Source organism: Trematomus bernacchii, unplaced genomic scaffold (assembly GCF_902827165.1).
Source record: "Trematomus bernacchii unplaced genomic scaffold, fTreBer1.1, whole genome shotgun sequence".
In the NCBI taxonomy this organism is placed as follows: Eukaryota; Metazoa; Chordata; class Actinopteri; order Perciformes; family Nototheniidae; genus Trematomus; species Trematomus bernacchii.
Genome location: NW_022987802.1, coordinates 1,164,225 through 1,185,157, shown reverse-complemented (window position 1 = coordinate 1,185,157; position 20,933 = coordinate 1,164,225). Strand labels below are relative to the sequence as shown.

General features: G+C 40.6%; 2 protein-coding genes across 2 annotated transcripts; one reads left to right on the top strand and one right to left on the bottom strand.

Annotated features, from left to right (window-relative positions):
* The first annotated feature begins 347 nt into the window (after nt 1-347).
* On the top strand, nt 348-2,571 carry LOC117498293 (olfactory receptor 1-like). The gene is made up of 2 exons (XM_034150305.1): nt 348-454; nt 1,749-2,571. Exons 1-2 carry the CDS (start codon nt 348-350, stop codon nt 2,569-2,571), a joined length of 930 nt encoding a protein of 309 aa, XP_034006196.1.
* A 2,237-nt stretch (nt 2,572-4,808) lies between these two features.
* Nucleotides 4,809-5,753, bottom strand: LOC117498283 (olfactory receptor 51L1-like). Its single transcript, XM_034150297.1, has one exon. The coding sequence runs from the start codon at nt 5,751-5,753 to the stop codon at nt 4,809-4,811; it is 945 nt and encodes a 314-aa protein (XP_034006188.1).
* Between the last annotated feature and the right edge of the window lie 15,180 nt (nt 5,754-20,933).

Genomic DNA, 20,933 nt, shown 5'->3' with positions numbered 1-20,933 from the left:
TTAGCTATATCAGTTTTGACCTGTATGAAGACAGAACATTTGTAGATACAGCTTTGGGTCTCCAGAACATGTTGCCCCCCCCCCCCCCCCCCCCCCCCCTCCCTGTCGGTGTCCACATGCCTCTAGAGTTTCATTCATTTGTTTACAAGTTGGTCAGATCTTTGTGAAAAGTTTTAGTGAGATCTGTCGAGGGTGAAGAATCTGATAAAGAAGAATCCACAGAGCGGAGCTGTTCACTTTCTGAGGTGCAGGTTACTTTACATGTAACAGTTCAAACAGGTTGTGTTTTCATATCTTAATTCATGTATACTGTTAACATAATCTGCCTTGTTTTATACAAACTATGAATGGATGCTAAAGTAAATGTGACATATATAACTCTTGATGGGCATGTGGAAGTGCAGAGATATAGATATCTTTATTTTGTGATCATGTTTACTGCATATGTTCTGGGGCCTCATTTATAACGCCTTGCGTAGGATTGACGTGGGAAGGTTCCTTACGTAGTACAAAGCAAAAAAATAGGTACAGAAATTTTCCGACATTTTCCGATTCACAAAACATTGCGTACCGGCGAGGGAAGTGCGTACGGCACTTCCTACGCCGGTTTCCCTTTATAAATCACAATCGACTCGAAATGCCCATATTTGCCTATAAATAGTCAAAGAAACGCCCATTCATTCATTCATTCTGACTGACTGCATGAAGAAGATCGCAGGAAATGACGACAGAACAGCTAAAAAAGACATCTCACACCGTGTCAGATTTAGGTTATTTTGGGGAGGTGGAGATAAATGATATTGTTTGGTGGATGCAGTTTGAACCAGAGTAGCAGCATGGAGGTCGGATCGTCACCAACATAAATAAATAAGTGGTCCGAAAAAAGTTAATGACAAAAGAAATCCACATAACCTTCCTCAGGCAGTGTGTTTGTCCCGGGGACAGGAGACACCCCCTTGATGAGAAACTGTAAGAAATGATCGGGGAATCCCTCCGGAGTGGAGTCATGACGACTGGATCTGAATTATTTTGTTGTATTTGGTGGTTTGTGTTCCAGCTGTCGATCAGCAACTATATATCCATAATCCACCAGTTAAAGGAAATACAATGTGTTGTGTTATATTAGCTGTACAATTTACCACATATGGTGTTCTTAGTTTCCATACCTCCTGTGTTTTACGAGCGACTTATCAAGTCTTGGCAAACGGCATAAAACACGATTAAACGTGATAGGATATAAAACCATGCTCGTATCTACAACCTATAGAAATGCAAAACGGCGTCAGTTTAGACGTAATTCTGTCCTCCTGCTTACCGCGTCATTTATGAGAAAACATTTCATAACATGAACACAACATATTCGAGGTGGTTTTAAATAACATATCCGTATTTATTTATTTCTCCAAGTTATGTTTTTGTGTGCACTGAGGAGTCTCAAACAGGCGTTTGTTTCATCATTTTAAGATTGGCTTTAATCAATGTTTGAAAATGAATTCTTCATATTTGATAAATGAGAGGTAACATTTTATTTATGGTATTATTTCCACATATTTCTCTCCCTTCTTCCTTCTGCCAACGGTGTCGCAGTTTCTCGTCTCTCCCGTTTGTGTGCTTAGTGCGTACGCATGGGTTAGAGTTTGCGTGGAGGACCGCACATTTTCCCGTCAAGTTAGTATTTTATAAATCGCAAACATTGCGTAGAAACTGGCGCACGCCATTTTTTGAGCGTATATCCCTTTATAAATGAGGCCCCTGATCATCTGCAGTAATTCCACTATTGTGTGCATCATTGTTTTACACAGAAACCTCCATGAGCCTATGTACATGTTCATTGCAGCTTTGTTGATTAACTCTGTTCTGTTCAGCTCTGCTGTCTATCCAAAGCTTCTGATTGACTTTTTATCAGAGAAACAGATCATATCTTATCAAGCCTGTCTGTTTCAGTGGTTTCTTTATTACTCTTTTAATGGTTCAGAATTCTTCCTGTTGGCAGCAATGGCCTATGACAGATATGTGTCTATATGTAAACCTCTGCAATATCCAAATATCATGAGAAAAAGAACTGTTAAAATGCTCCTGATCCTAGCTTGGCTTCTGCCTGCTTGTCAGGTTTCAGTGCCGATGATATTGAGTGCTAACAAAAAACTCTGTACATTTAATTTGAAAGCAGTACTATGCAACAGCACGGTTCAAAAACTGTATTGTGTGACTTCAAGACTGGTATTTCTATATGGCATTGTTGTTCTTGTAGTGTCTGTACTTTCCCTCGTGCTCTTCATTCTTTTCACATACATCAGGATAGTTATAGTTTGCTATAGAAGCAGTCAGGAGGTCAGGAGGAAAGCTGCACAGACCTGTTTACCCCATCTGCTGGTTCTCATTAACTTCACTTGTTTGGTTTCATTTGATGTTTCTATAACCCGACTTGAAACTGATTTTCACAAAACTGTACGTTTAATAATGTCTTTACAAATATTGTTGTTTCATCCTCTCTTTAATCCCATCATATATGGTCTGAAAATGAAGGAAATTAATAGACAGCTGAAGAGATTGTTCTGCAAACGTGTCTAATGCGTCACAACTGATAACTGAGTTCAGTGATGCTGTTGTGTCATAATAATGCAGAGATGTGATTTATCTAATCATTGCACGTTAGTTAATTTGTTTATTGTTGTATTATTGTTGTCTTAATGCATTCATTTACAGTGACAATCTCTTTATTTATGTATGGGACAACACAACATTCAGGCAGTACGTGATGATTGAAATTGTAAGCATGATGATATTTCATTACATATTGAAAAAGCAAAGACTCACATGGCAGTCGACTGTGTTGTCCATTGAATATCTTAAAGCAGGGGTGTACAAACTACGGCCCGGGGGCCAAATGCGGCCCGTAGTCCATTTTTGATTGGCCCGCAGCCAATTCTAAAAGTATAATGGAATCTGGACCCCACCTGAAACTTGTGCTTGTTTTATATTTTACATCTTAAATATATTACATGTGTTAATAAGCCACATTTTCAAATAAATTCAGTCAATTAAAGTTGAAAACATTTTCAAACTAATCTTAGTTGATGAAAAAAAAGGCCAACAACTGATTTGCAGAAGAAGCTTGAAATAGACCCTTCATATCTCCCCTTATTATGAGCTGTGGGGTGCCTCAGGGCTCCATATTGGGATCCTTCCTTTTCTCACTTTCAAAACTTGACTTGACTTATTATCAGCAATCTGAGGCTTCTGTTTTAAGGGATGAGCTACCAACAAAATAAAGTAAACCCTCTGGAGAGCTGAGTAAATGAGACTGCTTGTTTTCTTAAAGCATATTAAACTATCGAGCATAATTTACCTACACTTGATTCATTTTGCTAACTTATAACTTAACTTATGAGGCAATATACCTCACCTCTAGTGGGGGGCCCAACCCTTCTTATGTGTTTCTGTATGTGGCCCTCAGTGAAAAACGTTGGACACCCCTGTCTTATATCATCATTATATGTTTCCTATAGTTACAAAGGATACATGATAAGTTAACACATAATAAATACAGTAACAACAGCAAATGGTAAAACATTACAATTGTATTGAGGGGCCAAACACAAAACTCTCTGATCAAGAAGAAGGAAGACAGGTGGATCAAGTGCAACCAAAGTGGGATTTTATTATTTATATAAATACATACAGGCCAATATTACACACACATCTTTGTTCAGATCTTATTTTACAGCCTTTACTTTAGCATTCTTTGACTGTCCTAATTCCTAATATGGTGTCTAATGATATAAGAGTCATACAGGCAATGTGTGAGTTGACCCAAATGCCTAGTTCAGTTTTACTCTTCTAGTGGTGAAACCTGCAAAGCACATCACCAGGACGGAGCTGCCATCCATGAAGAACCTCTACTCCCAGCTGCTCAGGAAGAGAGCCCTCAGGTTTATGAAAGACCCCCATCACCCCAGCAACCAGTGGTGAACCGTCAGGGCCTTCAAGGTATTCAGAGAATACCCTGAAACACTCAGATAAAACAAATTATATATATAAAATGTAAATAAAATGAATACGGCGGGGTGTGTGTGTGTGTCTACAGAAGGTCCAGTTGTGATAGACACGGTTCGCCACTGTTGTTTTTATATATTTCTTTATGTCTTGTAATGGCACTGTTGAGAAACCTGCGATCTAAGTGTTTCATACATTACATAACTACAGTTTTGTATATGGTATGACAATAAATCTTTCATCTTGAATCTACATATCCACCCTCTGAGCCTGTTCTCTAATTACCCTAATCCATGAATACACATGCTACTATAATAACCTTGCATTTTCTAAATATAATAAACCACGCACACTTGCTATTGATTGCCTAGGGACAACGCCGAATATGCTGTGGGGAAAACACAAAACTCTCAGATCAAGAAGAAAGAAGACAGGTGGATCAAGTGCAGCCAAAGTGGGATTTTATTCAATGCAGAAACATATACAGGCCAACATTACAAAATCCTGCCTCTCTGTGTTCAGATGTTCTTGTATAGCCTTTACTCCACTATGTTTGTATATGTACATGTATGCACTGCATGACGGAGTCCAGAACAAATTTCCTTACGGGGACAATAAAGTATATCGTATCGTATCGTATCGTATCGTACTTAAGATTTTATGTACCAACATAATTCTTAATATTGTCTCTAATGATATCAGAGTCATACAGGCAATGTGTGACATCGCCGAACACCTTCCGCAATACACAATCCTAATTGTACTCTTCTAAAATATAGGAAACACAATCTAACTTGGTCAACATATTCCTTTTATATTTCAGCAGCAGGACCCTTCTTCAGAAATCTTAATATGACTCCTTTGATTTGAGGCAGACCCAGGCCATAAACGATAGGGTTATTGAGGGGGGGAATGATCAGATACTCTAAAGACAAAATAACTGTGATGCTTGGATTCAGTTTATCAGCCTCAAATCGAGTCAGAGACAGCTCGCAGAATAGAGAGATGGAGTAGGTCAAAAAGGTCACGATGTGAGGCAGACAGGTTTGTAACGCCTTTCCTCTGAACTCAGACGATCTCCTCCTGCAGACCAGCAGAATCCGTAGATATGTGTACAGGACAAAGAATAGGGGGATGAAGATAGTCGTCACCGTGACAAACTGTCCAGCTATGTTGTTCGGAGTGGTGTCCACACAGGAGAGCTGCACCACAGGCCAGTTAGAGCAGAAAATCCTGTTCAGTTTATTTCCACACAGCGGTAATTTAACACTAAGATAGACACACACACCGATAGCTAACACAGGGAAGAAAACAGCAACAAGCACAAGAAACTGTACCTTCTTAAACGTCATTTTACTGTGATAGTGTAAGGGCTGACAGATAGCAATGAATCTATCGTAGGCCATGATGGTGAGGATGGTCAGCTCACAGGAAGCATAGGTGTAAATAACATACATCTGAATAAAGCATAATGGATGTGAGACCAAATGAGAGTCAGAGAGGATGTCCTGCAGGAACCTGGGGAAGAATCCAGCTGAGCCATACAGAGAGTTTACACACAGACAGCTGATGAAAATATACATGGGCTGATGCAGAGACTTCTCCAGGAACACTGCCAGAATAATGACCATGTTAGCAGAGACTATAGTCACATAGATGAACAGACACAAGATGAAGAACAGGTATCTGAGGGGCCCAAAGTCTGCAAACAGAGTCAACTGAAAGTAGGGAGGGTTCAGGCTGCTGTTGCTCTTCATGTCTGCTCCAAAGAGAGGAACAATACAGGAACTGTTAATGAGAACTTCTTAGCTAAATGTCAGATATTAATACAAAATCAGCCTGCGTGCATGCATGTGAATTGCAAAATCTCCTACAGTTGTACGGGACAATATTAAATGTAAGTGCTAGGAAAATCTAATCTCCACATACACTACATGCAGCACGAATCTGGCATTTCTCAGTTATTTAAACAGGAGTTCACAGACTTATTCAGTCTGTCTATATCTGGATAAAAGGAGGAAATATGAATGCACAATAAAGGAAATGTTCTAAGCAAAATATCCTATTTCAACCCACAATAACCTGCATGCATGTGAATGGCAAACGGTCACAGTTGGACATGACAATATTAAATATCAATTCTATGTAACTGAAGAAGTGATGTACACAAAATAAGACAGGCTGGATAAATGTCACCTTAAAAAAGTTACAAACGGATGCTGGAAAAGAATTATTTAACAAGATTTTTGAAGCCTTGCTGAAGAAACAAATAATTCTTTTCCAGCATCCGTTTGTAACTTTTTAGGAATCTGACTATCTTTTAGAATTGCATCAAATGTTATAGCCACTTCTAAGATACGTTTTTTAAATGTTTTTCTCTCATCCTGCTATATTCCTTCCAGGGGAGGATCCCTGGGGATTGATCAGAGCAAAGAAAGGCTGTAAACACTGACACACTGACACACAAAACACTGAAACACTGAAACACTGCAACACTGAAACACAAAACACTGAAAACACTGAAACACTGCAACACTGAAACACTGACACACTGAAAACACTGACACACAAAAACACAGAAACACAGAAACACAAAAACACTGAAACACTGAAACACAAAAACACTGAAACACTGAAACACAAAACACTGAAAACACTGAAACACTGCAACACAAAAACACAGAAACACAGAAACACAAAAACACTGAAACACTGAAACACTGAAACACAAAACACTGAAAACACTGAAACACAAACACACTGAAACACTGAAACACTGACACACTGAAATACTGACACACAGAACACTGAAACACTGAAACACTGAAGCGCTGAAACACTGACACACTGAAACACTGAAAACACTGAAACACTGAAAACACTGAAACACTGAAAACACTGACACACTGACACGCAAAACACTGAAACACTGCAACCCTGCAACACTGACACACTGACACCCAAAATACTGAAACACTGCAACACTGACACGCAAAACACTGAAACACTGCAACCCTGCAACACTGACACACTGACACCCAAAATACTGAAACACTGCAACACTGACACGCAAAACACTGAAACACTGCAACCCTGCAACACTGACACACTGACACCCAAAACACTGAAACACTGACACACTGACACACGACACTGACACACTGAAACACTGACACACAGAACACTGAAACACTGAAGCGCTGAAACACTGACACACTGAAACACTGAAAACACTGAAACACTGAAAACACTGAAACACTGAAAACACTGACACACTGACACGCAAAACACTGAAACACTGCAACCCTGCAACACTGACACACTGACACCCAAAACACTGAAACACTGCAACACTGACACGCAAAACACTGAAACACTGCAACCCTGCAACACTGACACACTGACACCCAAAACACTCAAACACTGAAACACTGCAACACTGACACACTGACACACTGACACAGAACACTGAGGCCCCGGCTCCACGAGAACGGAAACTGGTTGAATCCGCATATTTCTCATGCGTATAGCCCTCTAAGCTCCACGACGCCGTAAGGGAAACGTAGAAACAGACCCCGCAAACGACAACGGGTCCAAAGGTGGATAGATCTGGGAACTGAGCGCTCTGGGGGGTCCAACGGGGCCGTGGAGTCGCCTATACGGTCATTCGTTTTCATAGCCCCGCCTCTCCCTGCCTCTCCCCCGCGGGGTTGCTATCGTGCTCCAGTCGCTACTGACCATGCTACAGTTCTTTGTGCAACATCTACAGGAGCTCCTCCTTGAATTCAGATTATTTATCTTTATCTCGATATGGACATAAACGCGAGTGAAGTCTAATCTGACAGGACGGAGACACGCAGCTCCTGCCGCTGTGATGCAGCGGGAGCAAAACACACACTTCAAGTCAGATCATCACCCTTAGCTATTTTAATTACCTCTCAAACTACCTAAACTAGTTATAAATATGTTCATTTTTACTGTCGGGTCACTCATTACAGGATCAGCTGCTGCATGAGACAGACACTGACGCTGTCAGAAGAGAGGAAAAAGAGATGTATTTGATGATTATATATCATTATATCGTCGTTATTCATTTGTTTTAAAGCTCAATAAATAACAATGAAGACCTTTGACCGGCACTTTTATAATTTTGTCCGGAAGATTTAAACTTTAACACACGCTGACCGGCGAAAAACTCTGCCCGGTTCTGTCGGCCCCCACCGCGGAGAATACACAGAAGTGCAGCCATGACAACCATTCTTCTTCGCTGCTTTTGTGGAGGAAGTTGCTGCTTTTGTGGAGGAAGTTACAGCGCCACGTACAGGTTCGGCATATGTACTGCAGCTTTTCCAGCGTTTGGATGTAAACGGAGCCGTCTCGTGGAGCTTGACACAATCCGGTGTATATTGCGTGGGGACGGAAGGTTTTTTGCGGTTGCATTTGGGTTACTCCGATGCGTTTTGCCGTATTTGTCCTCGTGGAGCCGGGGCCTGAAACACTGAAACACTGAAACACTGCAACACTGACACACTGACACACGAAACACAAAAACACAGAACACTGAAACACTGAAACACTGCAACACAGAACACTGAAACACTGAAACACTGAAACACTGACACACTGACACACTGAAACACTGAAACACTGAAACACTGAAACACAGAAACACTGACACACAAAACACTGAAACACTGAAAAGCTGACACACTGACACAAAACACTGAAACACTGAAACACTGCAACACTGACACACTGACACACTGACACACAAAACACTGAAACACTGAAGCACTGAAACACTGAAACACAGAAAACTATTAAACAGCCCTGCTATATACTATGACCATTCTTTACTTATTTATAATATGGTTCAAATGGAGTAATTTGAGTTGTCTGATGCACTTGATACAATTTTACTTTTTTAAATACTGATGTGTTTATTCAAAACCATTTCAACACACAATGTCATGACTTTTTCAAGATCTTTTTGTCAAACTATACTATGACTTGACTAATGTTACAGAATGTTTCGGAAAATGAAGATTCCAGTACCATTTTAAATGTTTCGTTTATAATCGTTTCCCAATGACCCGGAATAGTACTGCCAGAATGAACGATATCCAAAATGTCTTCTAGTTTACAAACTTCAGCCATTCTGTTTACACGGGGATCACTACTCATTCTGTTTTCAATCGTCATCAACAACACACTTATTAAACAGGTATTGACTGCATTCTGATAAATATATACAGATTGTTTTCCATAGTAGTTACCCCTTTTTTTTATTTTACTTTAAAGGAGAGGTGTCATGGCCATTTCCACTGATCATAATTCCATTGTTGAGGTATACTAAAATAGATTTATATTGTGCATTTTTCCAAACTCACATTGGTTTCTCAAACAGCATCTCTGTAAACTACTTGTATTCACTGAATTTCACTATTTGCCTTTAACGGCTCGTTGTAGCTCCAAAAGCTCCAGCCCCCACCCTCCCTGTGAGCACAGTGTGCTCTGATTGGTCGGGACGTTGTGAATCGCGCTGAGCTCCGTGGAGGTGTTGCTTCCTTGTTTAGGATACATAGCGAAACACAGCCAAACTCATCCTGAGCACACACAAACTCACATCCGAAGTAAAAACAATAAGTGTGGCTTGATATTGAGTAAGAAAAAGGTTGATAAACGCTGTGAGAATGGGTCTGCTGAGAGAATGGGTCTGCAGAGAGAATGGGTCTGCAGAGAGAATGGGTCTGCAGAGAGAATGGGTCTGCAGAGAGAATGGGTCTGCAGAGAGAATTTTGCCGCGATCCCAACTGTCTGTTATCAGCCTGCAGCCAGGGAGGAGAAATCAGCTGAGCTGCCTGCTCCCTGCACACAGATGTGTGTGTGAGGAAGTCCGTGGATCGGTCAATTTGGACCAATCAGCGGGGGCTTAACGTAACGGCTCCGCGGACGTAACGTAACGGCTCTTCGGGATTGGTCCATTTCGTTCCGGGTACCGCTTGACATCATGCCGTACCCGGAACTCAAATGGCCAGTGACGTATCTCCAACGAGGCGTTTTGGGGAGGTATTTTCTGTGTTAGAGTTTTACTCGCTACAGGGTGTACTTTGAAAGTTTTGACTCTGCACACCGTTTACATGCATAAAAACCTTCATAACACACAAGGGGACGGGTAATAACCGGAAAAGCATGACATGGGAGCTTTAAAGAAAAGTCAAAGTATCGGAAAAAAATAAATAAAATAAAAATCCCTGGCTTCAATCAACCGCTGGTTATTAGTCTTCTTCTTCTCCATCCAGCTCGGCATGGATCTTTTCAAGTCTCTCCTTGAGGCGTCTGCAGTTTTTGAGATTGTGCAGAAAAGCCTCCGAAGCGCCTTGGATCCTCCATTCAGCCGTGTAAATGTTTTTATCATTAAGACTCTGGTCAATCACAGTAATGAAGTCGGCGAGCCAAAGTCTTTTCATTAACGCGTTGTAATTGTTTCTGAAGAAATATTCTGGAATGTCATTCAGACAATCGTGTTGCCTCTGGCCAGGGTGACTGACTCGGCATCCATTGCAGATTTCTTCTCTGTACCGATGCAGCACCCTCTCCAGAATATCAACCAACTCCGATTTCACTATGTTCAGAAACAGAGACGTCTTGGCCCCAGGAGTAACATCAGCAGCAGTAGTACTGCAAGATTTGGGTGTCCACAATGGTGGTGACGATAGTAGTCCAGGAGTTTGTTCCTGGCTGCAACTCGCGGGGGGAGACTTGGTTTTCTTAACTTTCTACCAGTTGTAAAGTTGTCATACATAAAACTGTATCCAAAAAGTAAGTGAAAGACAACGGGAGAAAAAATAAAAGTGTTAAAATCACCAACTTCCCTTTTAGAGTCACAGTCTTTAAGAAAATACATTTGTTACAAAATAATTGACATTCTACCAGTTGTCAAATGTTCCTACATACAAGTGTATCAAAAAAGTATCTTGGTAGCTGCAAATAACTAAAATATCAGAGAAAACCTACATTATTTAACTGTACAAGTGTTTTTTAAAAATAAAAACGGGGTATTAAAGAAACCCCCATTCCCTTACAAAGTACTTCATATTATTATTATATTATATTATACCCCTTTGTTAAGTGTTGCATACATAAAAGTGTATCTAAAAAGTATCTTGGTAACACATGAAAAGAGAAAAAAAGTCAAAATCTGCCTTGTGTCAGTAAATAAGTGTTAAAAATCACAAACTTACCTTTTAGAGAAACAGTCTAATCAGACAATGTACTTCATTTTCTAGTTTTAAGGTTTTGCATACCTCAAAGTGTGTCTAAAAGTATCTTGGCAAGAGAAAAAAGCCATAATCTGCCTTGTGTCAGTGAATAAGTGTTAAAATCACAAATGTATAGATAAGCTAGAGGCTATTTTAGATTTGTCAATTAGAGTTAAAGGGTTAAATAACATTTTCAAACTGCTGTTCATAGTTACTGGATACATAACGAACCTCATCATTATCTCGATTTTCTACTTCCATTTTTATTTAACAGTGAAACGTCTTATTTTAGTACAGTCTAGTCAGAGGAGTTAATACTAATACTATATATGAAAGCAAAAATAAAACACATTTTCATTTGTTATGGTTGTTTAATTGAAAAACACACCATTCGCCACATTTTCAGAAAGACATATTACATTTGACCAAGTTAATGTCGTAGTGCATACAAGGTAATAGACTTAACGATTTGCACTGCTGCTTCTCTCCGCGTTTCATTTACAGTGATCGGTTTATCGTTCAATTCACATTGCCCAAGTAGATGTTTAGGGGTCTCTTGGAAGTAAATGAATGCATTTTTTATATCAGATAAGTGCATTAACATCACTTGCAAATTCTCTATCCTTTCACCCGCAACGATTATAATCTGCTTTGCTTCTTCTTCGGTTTCACCATTATTAGCTCTGAATGTAATCCTTTCTGGGGCTTCTTGTGCTTCTTGTGGTCTGTTGAATACCTGGCATAGGATTTGTTTAGCTGTAAGGACGGGTACCATATAATTGTCTTCAAAAGCTTTGTCTATGTCGCCACACGTTTTGGCATATCCTTCGCTGTAATGACAACCGATACTAGAATAGAGATCCTCCAACAGTCTTTTAATACATGTTCTGGCACTATCGCCAATTTGGGCAATTCCATAGTATCGTGCTTTTTCTCTCATTATATTGAAGCAAAGCTCTGCCATTGCTTTTGGTATTTGTTCAACACATTCGCAGCAGTCGGTTAGCGGTAGATGATCTATAAGATTATTATGATCCGGTAATGGCTCTACAACACTATCAGCATCCTCTATAGTTATTTGAAATGTCTTCACTTTGTTCCTTTTTCTTTTCACCTTCCTTCTTTTTGTCTTTTTCCGTCCTATTGTCCCTTTTCTTTTCATTCGCATTCTGCGTTTGCTTTTCATTTTTCTTCTCCTTTTCATTTTTCTTTTTCTTCGGTTTTCTTTACTTTTGCTTTTCTTTTCTGCTAATTGTCGTTTGCGATCTTGGCGAGTTGTATGAGATATATTGTTTCTATAAAGGTTATCTATAATACCATCTTTTAAAGAAAGATATTCTTCATATGTCATTTTATCATAGTCCTCTTTTGTCCTAAAGACCTTACATGGATATGATATAGAGGAAAGCTCTTCTTCGGGAACATCCTCTCCCTTACTTTGTAACATCCAGTCATTAAGCCCATATCCGTTATCCTGGTGATAATAAGGGTAGGCTACAGCAGACTTGGTTTTTTCTCAGATCCATGGCTAGTTTTCAACGGTCGTCTTAGCGGGGTCCTTAGTTTTGGATGATTTGCTGAGTGGGGTGGGACTTATTGCGTTGGGTGGGGGGAGTCATCTGTAGAAATGAGAGTTTCTTTCACCCGTATAATGTCCCTCGCTGTTTGACTCTTTTTAAAAAAGTTATTTTTCATCTATCATTTTCAACCAAGCAGCATGAGGTCAAATTTAATAAGTAATAGTTTGTCACGATTTTACGGGAAAAAGTCAGAGCGCAATGTCACATCTTAAAGACAGCTTGAACTGGATAGATGGTTAGTCTTTTTTCAAACATACCATATGTTCTGCATGTTAGTATATTTAGCCAATCGGGTTAGGCCCTACTGTCCCCCTCCCTCAATAGGGAAGTCACGCTTTGGGAAGAGGTGTTTAATTTCACAGATCTGACTTGATTGCTGTTGTGATGGCTGAAGTAAGAGGGACGGGGGAGGAAAATTCAGAGGGGGAAGAAGCAGAAAGATAACTTGTTTGTAAAACGGACAGCACGTCAGTTTCAGGAAAGATGACACCGGTTTTATGCATGACATGCCAGATATCCTGAAGCCCTACAAAAAAAAAGTATATTGTGTTGAAAATATCGCAAAAAGTCGTAATATTGTATAATGTAATAGTTGCATGTTGTATTTTGATAAAAATCACTGTATATTCAAAAATATAATGGAGAGAAAAAAACAAAATATCACAGTATGTTGAAAAATATGAAAAAGTAATGTTGTGTTAAAATAACATGAAAGAAATCAAAAGTAAAGCATCTAAAAACATATATTTAAAAAAGTAATGTTAGTCAAGTCAAGTTATCAAAACTGCATTGTTTCATCGAAACAGTGTTAAAATCACAAACTCTCCATTTAGAGTTTGATTCTTGAAGAAAACTCAATTCATTACAAACGAATGAATATTTTACCAAGTTATAAAGTTTTGCATCCATTAAAGTGTAACTATAAGTATCTTTGTAGGAGAAAAAACGAAAATCATTTAAGTTATTTCCAGAAAACTGGATTGTTTTACTAAAATCCCAAAGTGCCTTTAAGGCAAGGCAAGGCAAGGCAAGGCAAGTTTATTTATATAGCACCTTTCAACACAAGGTAATTCAAAGTGCTTTACAAAAATGGAAGACATTTTAAAAATGGCATTTAAAATCAGTCATTAAAAAGGAAAGATAATAAAATAAACATTAAAAGAAAAAATACATGGATAAAAGTTAAAAGTTACAGTGCAGTTTAAGATGTGAATAGTTCAATTAAAAGCAGCGGCAAAAAGAAAAGTCTTCAGCCTGGATTTAAAAGTAGTAAGAGTTGCAGCGGACCTGCAGGTTTCTGGGAGTTTGTTCCAGATATTCGGAGCATAATAACTGAATGCTGCTTTACCATGTTTAGTTCTGACTCTGGGGACAGAAAGTTGACCAGTCCCTGAAGACCTGAGGGTTCTGGATGGTTCATAATTTAGCAGTAGGTCAGACATGTATTTTGGGCCTAAACCATTCAAAGCTTTATAAACCAGCAACAATATTTTGAAATCTATTCTTTGACACACAGGAAGCCAGTGTAAAGACTTCAGAACAGGAGTGATGTGATCCACTTTCTTAGTGTTAGTGAGGACTCGAGCAGCGGCGTTCTGAATTAGCTGCAGCTTTCTAATAGATTTTTTAGTGAGGCCTGTAAAGACACCATTGCAGTAGTCGAGTCTACTGAAGATAAAAGCATGGACAAGTTTTTCCAAATCCTGCTGTGACATTAGTCCTTAATCCTAGATATGTTCTTTAGGTGATAGTAGGCTGATTTAGTAACTGTTTTAATGTGACTGTTGAAACTCAGGTCAGAGTCCATGACTACACCTAGATTTCTGGCTTTATCTGTTGTTTTGAACATTGCAGACTGAAGCTCAGCGCTAACTTTTATACGTTCTGCCTTGGCTCCAAAAACCATTACCTCAGTTTTATCTTTGTTTAATTGGAGAAAGTTCTGACACATCCAGTCATTGATTTGTTCAATGCACTTACTCAGTGTTTGAATTGGAGCATAATCTCCTGGTGAAATTGTTACGTACATTTGTGTGTCATCCGCATAGCTATGGTAACTTATTTTGTTGTTTTTCATTATCTGAGCCAGTGGTAGCATGTAGATGTTAAAGAGAAGAGGCCCCAAGATGGAGCCTTGAAGTACCCCACATGTCATATTTGTCAACTCATATGTGTATTTACCTATAGAAACAAAGTTTTTTCTGTCCTTTAAATAGGACTCAAACCAATTTAGAACTGTTGCCGAAAGTCCCACCCAGTTTTCTAGTCGGTCTAGTAATATGTTGTGGTCAACAGTGTCAAACGCAGCACTGAGATCTAATAATACTAACACTGAAGTTCTGCCACTGTCTGTGTTTAAGTGGATGTCATTGAAGACCTTTACAAGAGCAGTCTCAGTGCTGTGGTTTGGACGAAATCCTGACTGGAACACATCCAAACAGTTATTTAAATGCAAGAAGTTACTCAACTGTTGAAATACAACTTTTTCAATGATTTTACCTAGAAATGGCAGGTTTGATATTGGCCTGTAATTGTTCATTACTGAAGCATCTAGATTATTCTTTTTTAAGAGTGGTTTAATGACTGCAGTTTTCAGGGCCTCTGGAAAAATACCTGAGTGAATAGATGTGTTTACTATATGAAGTAGATCTGAGGCCATGCAAGGAAAAACATCTTTGAAAAATCCTGTTGGAATAATATCAAGGCAGCAGGAGGAGGATTTCAGAAGTTGAATAATGTCCTCTAAGTTTTTACCATTAATCTGATGGAATTGTGTCATGGTGTTTGAATTGATATTAGGTGGACATAGGGACAACACATTTGCTGTACCTGATGCAGAGGCACTGACTGCTTGTCTAATTTTCTGAATTTTGTCAGTGAAGAAGGAGGCAAAATCATTGCACGCCCTGGTGGATAGAAATTCAGAGGCTACTGACACTGGGGGGTTAGTTAGTCTGTCGACGGTAGCAAACAAGGCACGTGCGTTGTTTTTGTTTTTGGTAATGATGTCAGAGAAGAAAGACTGTCGTGCGTTTTTCAATTCCAAATTATAAAGGCCAAGTCTCTCTTTATAGATTTCAAAGTGAACCTGGAGATTTGTTTTTTCGCCACCTACGTTCAGCTTTTCGACACTCTCTTTTTTCTGTTCTCACGGTCATGGCCTTTCTCCATGGAGATATGTTCTTGCCAATCACTTCCTTTACCGTAGTTGGAGCAATGGTATCTATAACATTTTTAATTTTTGAATTAAAATGATCTACTAGCTCATTTACTGAGATGTTAGCAGGGGAGAGTGTGGATGAAAAATTATGAGTAAACATTTCCCTAGTATTTTCAGTTAAATATCGCTTTGTGGTTACCTCTTTCTGAACATTTTTGTGAACAGAAATAGAGCTCTCAAAGAAAACACAGGAATGATCAGAGAGTGCAACATCAGTCACCACAACCTTTGAGTTATTCAGACCCTTTGAGATAATTAAGTCCAGAGTGTGCCCCTTATTGTGCGTGGGCTCCGTCACATGCTGAGTCAGTCCATAGTTATCAAGAACACAAAACAGTTCTTTAGCCCCTCTGTCCTGGGGGTTGTCAACATGGATGTTAAAATCACCAACAATGACTAGACGGTCAAAGTCAATACACACTATAGACAGCAGTTCAGTAAAATCATCAAAAAAGCTTGCACAGTATTTGGGTGGTCTATAGATATTTAGGAACAGAGCTCGAGAGGAGCATTTCAGCTGAAGGGCCACATATTCAAAAGAAGCAAAGTCCCCATAAGATGTCTTCCTGCATTGAATGGAATCATTGAACAAAATAGCAACTCCACCCCCTTTCTTATGCATTCTTTCCTGACTCATAAAACTAAAGTTGGGAGGGGTTGATTCGATAAGAACAGCTGCACTGTTATTTTGTTCAATCCAAGTTTCCGTTAAAAACATAAAATCGAGATTGTGCTCAGTGATAAAATCATTGATTAAAAATGTTTTTCCTGCCAAAGACCTGACATTTAATAAAGCTAGTTTAAGTTTGTTAAATACACTATCAGTAAAAACATTTGTGACAAGCTGTGGCTGACATGGAATCACTGCTAAATTTGATAACCTCACACAAACGTTTGAGCACTTCCTGTTTCTAAGCTGATTTACCGCTCTTAATCTATTACCTATCAACACAGATATCGGCAAAGCTACTGGCAGGCAGGGCCCCGGCATGTGCTGGAAAGAGTTGAGAGTGCCATATGCCCTTGAGCCTGGACCCAGCACATGTCAGAAATAGTTTGTTGCGTTTTGTACACACACATCCTTATCAGGCTTCGGAGACTGCAGATGCTTTCTTGAAGGGAGGGGAGGTGGTTGACGTAGGCACGGTGATGAAGATGGGGGAGATGGTGCGCGTCTCTGCTTCGGTGATTTTGGTGGGCGTTGTGGAAGGGCGGGGGTAAAGGACATGCTGCCAGGGGGGGGAGGTGGTTGACGTAGGCTTGTCTTCGGTGATTTTGGTGGGCGTCGTTGAGGGGCGGGGGTAAAGGACATGCTGCCAGGGGGGGGGGGTGGTTGACGTAGGCTTGTCTTCGGTGATTTTGGTGGGCGTCGTTGAGGGGCGGGGGTAAAGGACATGCTGCCAACCCTGCAGAGAAGAAGAAGGGATGGAGGGATGAGCACAGGGATGAGAAGAAGGTTGAGATGAGCTGAAACATGTCAGACACAAAGAGAGCAGGCACAGGGGGTAATACGACCTGGCCCCCTTACTCGGGCTGTGTCCGTGGAGGAGAACGGAGGCCTGTGACATCACGAGTTGACTGAATGGCTCTGAAGCAGGAAGAGCTGAAGGCCTTGTTGTTGTTGTTGCCTGTGTGCTGCTGAAGGCTTTATCGAGATGAAACAGTCTTGCCTTGTTGTCGTTTCGATGGAAATGAATGCCGTGTTCTTTCAGGAAATGTTGTAGTTGGATAACTTTCCACTTCCTGATTTCGAGCTCCGTTTCGGAACGCAGATTCCTCCGAGAGGCGCGTTGAGTGTGCCGAGGTGAATGGCCGGGGGCTGTGAATGAGGCAGGTTGCCGGTGGTGGGAGGATTGGTGCTGGCTATGCCTGTTGTGGGCCCGATTTATGGCGGAGGAGACGAGGCCTGGGATGTATCTGGAGTTGGAGATATTTCGTTGGGGGCGCTTGAGGGGAAGTGACGGCTGGTGTTTGGGATACTGACTTCTGAGCGCGAGCGGCTCTGTTCGGATGCTTGGCTGTGAGCCGACTGCTGTGCCGTAGATGGCGGATGGCCGGTTTCGAAAAGATCGTTGCATAGATCTTCGTCTGACTCCGGCAGGTTGACCAGCAACTCGGGATCCATGGTGAGTTTAAAGCTTTAGTCGTAGCGTTTAGAGAATGTTGAACCGTGACGACGCGAGGCGTGAATCGCGGGCTGCCTGTCTGTCTCTGAGAGAATAGAGACAGGCGATGGCCGGATGTTTGGCCGGGTATAAATAGAGTTGACCGTGATTAGAGATGGGGTTCAGGCGTGCTCATGCTCCTGAACCTAGATTAACAAATTAACTTTTGCACATCAGGGGTATTCCAGTCCAGTGGCAGCTGGTGCATCTTTCTCCAGGGGGGCCTCTACCAAAATGTAAGCAAACGTATACACAAACTCAAAACATACAGTAGGCCTATCTCATATTACAATGCAGGGCTAGCTCAAAGGCACACAGCACTTGATACAGTCTATTATTTGAGTGCCTGTTTTTGTCAACCTCCTTATTATGCTTACTGATCCCTATCCTGTAGCCTTCATTGGACAGCTGTGTTTACTTTCCTAAACATGGCTAGTCACATAGCATCATCCATGTGGACTCTAGTTTTAGTTTTTCTGATATGTGCTTTAAGTCACTCACATCTGTCTGGATCCATGCTGGGTCTGATCCATAGACTGGTCTGATCCTGACGTTTGAAAAGGGAGTCAGGGGAAGCTAAATATAGCACTGGTGTTGCTCTAGGTAAAAGAGAAAGGTAAAAAGAGCACGTACACTGCCTTCCTCTGTCCTTAACTCCTGCCTATGTCCGGCTGATCAGGTCTGAGCTCTTTTACTCTCAGCTTTCCCTCCAGTGTCCTCCTCTCAAAGGGTGTTTCTTTAAGTGATTAACCTGTTAAGCCCGAGAGACCCCGGTACCGGGGCACTGCCGCAACATCTTGCAGGAAACAGTGTCTGAGGGCATGTTCATTTAATAAAACTATGAATGTTTTATATCCATGTAACGGGAAGAAACTCATCTAAATGATAATTTTTTTTTTTTTTTTAAAAGAAAACCCACAATGCTAACACTGAGCCTCTGAATTAGCAACGAGCGAAAAATGCTAACACCTTACTGCACCGAAAATCACTAACAAAACCTTATTATTTATCTTTTCACCACATCCAACACACCGATTCACATCGTGAGGTGACACAGAATCTATTGACACCGACATTACCACTGAATTATACGTATTTGCGACGTTATAAGCAAAAACGGACATCAAAACATGTGAAGCTAGGTAGCTAAAAATGCTAACATTTTTACCTTAGCTCTGTAGTCTCTCCAAAGTGGTCTTCAATGGCATTAAAACGATAAAAACGCTGCTGAAGTTAATCCATAGGTTAATCTAATGTGTCTGTGTCCCTTTGAAATGATTTCTGATAATCCATAAGCATTAAAACTGCTTTTCCGTTTCCAGATGTCAAAGCTAGAGATAGGTTCACTCCAGGGGCGGACTGGGACTACAAATCAGCCCGGGACTCTCGACCGGCCCACTTCGGTATACTGGTACCGCAAGTAATTACCGCTAGTAAATTATCAACGGTGTGGGGGGGGGGGGGTGCTAGTGACTTATCCGAGCGGCCCACGGCCCACTTCAGTACCGGCCCATCGGGATTCGTCCCAAACGTCCCGATGGCCAGTCCACCCCTGGTTCACTCAGATTGAAAATTTCATGCGCGAAGCCCCCACCTTTTCTCTTCACAACGTGTGTGTGTGGGGGACTCCCCCTTCAATTCTATTGTCTCTAACGGTCAGAAAGAGGTGTCAACCATCAAAATCGAGCAAGGGGGGCCAGAGATATGGAAAATCCACCCAAATGACCCCAGAAGTGGTTTCTTTTTGCTAAATCTCTCAAAAAAGGTCAAATGTCACTTGTTTTGCATCAATCTTGATACAGGGTACTTATTATATGTTGTACTTTGGATTCCTAAAGCTTTTAGTCTACTAACCCATCATCCAAGGGAAGTTTTCACTATAAGTAAAAAAGAATTTTTGGACTGACACTATAATTTACAGTTTTTTACTATGTAAAATCTGAATTTTCTTTAAAATAAAAAACATCTATATTGATTCTGACTTCTCTACATCCAACTCACAGGTTTATCATTACTTTGAGAAAAAAGATTATTAATTTAACCCTTTTAGAAGAGAAGATATGGTCATTTGTTCTGGGAATGTCATTTTCGAGCCTGAGACCTGAAAAACAGGCTCAGGGCTTAACAGGTTAAACATCATTTACCTTCTCCATATTCGCTATCTAGTTTTGTTTACACTCCGTCTCCGTCTAACTCTCTCTCATTCAAACGTCAATCACTCACTCTGGCGCTCCTGCTGCCCCCTATCTGTTGCATTGAAGAGCTGCTCCTATATGTTGTACTGAAGAGCTGCTCCTATCTGTTGAAGAGCTGCTCCTATCTGTTGAAGAGCTGCTCCTATCTGTTCTACTGAAGAGCTGCTCCTATCTGTTGAAGAGCTGCTCCTATCTGTTGTATTGAAGAGCTGCTCCTATCTGTTGCATTGAATAGCTGCTCCTATCTGTTGTATTGAAGAGCTGCTCCTATCTGTTGCATTGAAGAGCTGCTCCTATCTGTTGTATTGAAGAGCTGCTCCTATCTGTTGCATTGAAGAGCTGCTCCTATCTGTTGCATTGAAGAGCTGCTCCTATCTGTTGAAGAGCTGCTCCTATCTGTTGTATTGAAGAGCTGCTCCTATCTGTTGTACTGAAGAGCTGCTCCTATCTGTTCTATTGAAGAGCTGCTCCTATCTGTTGTATTGAAGGGCTGCTCCTATCTGTTGCATTGAAGA

Bases quoted from the DNA above. Each gene is read 5' to 3' on its own strand.
- LOC117498283 (XM_034150297.1), bottom strand. From the start codon at position 5,753: ATGAAGAGCAACAGCAGCCTGAACCCTCCCTACTTTCAGTTGACTCTG.
- LOC117498293 (XM_034150305.1), top strand. From the start codon at position 348: ATGGATGCTAAAGTAAATGTGACATATATAACTCTTGATGGGCATGTG. The intron at 455-1,748 runs GCCTCATTTATA...TTTATAAATGAG, and splicing joins TTTACTGCATATGTTCTGGG to GCCCCTGATCATCTGCAGTA.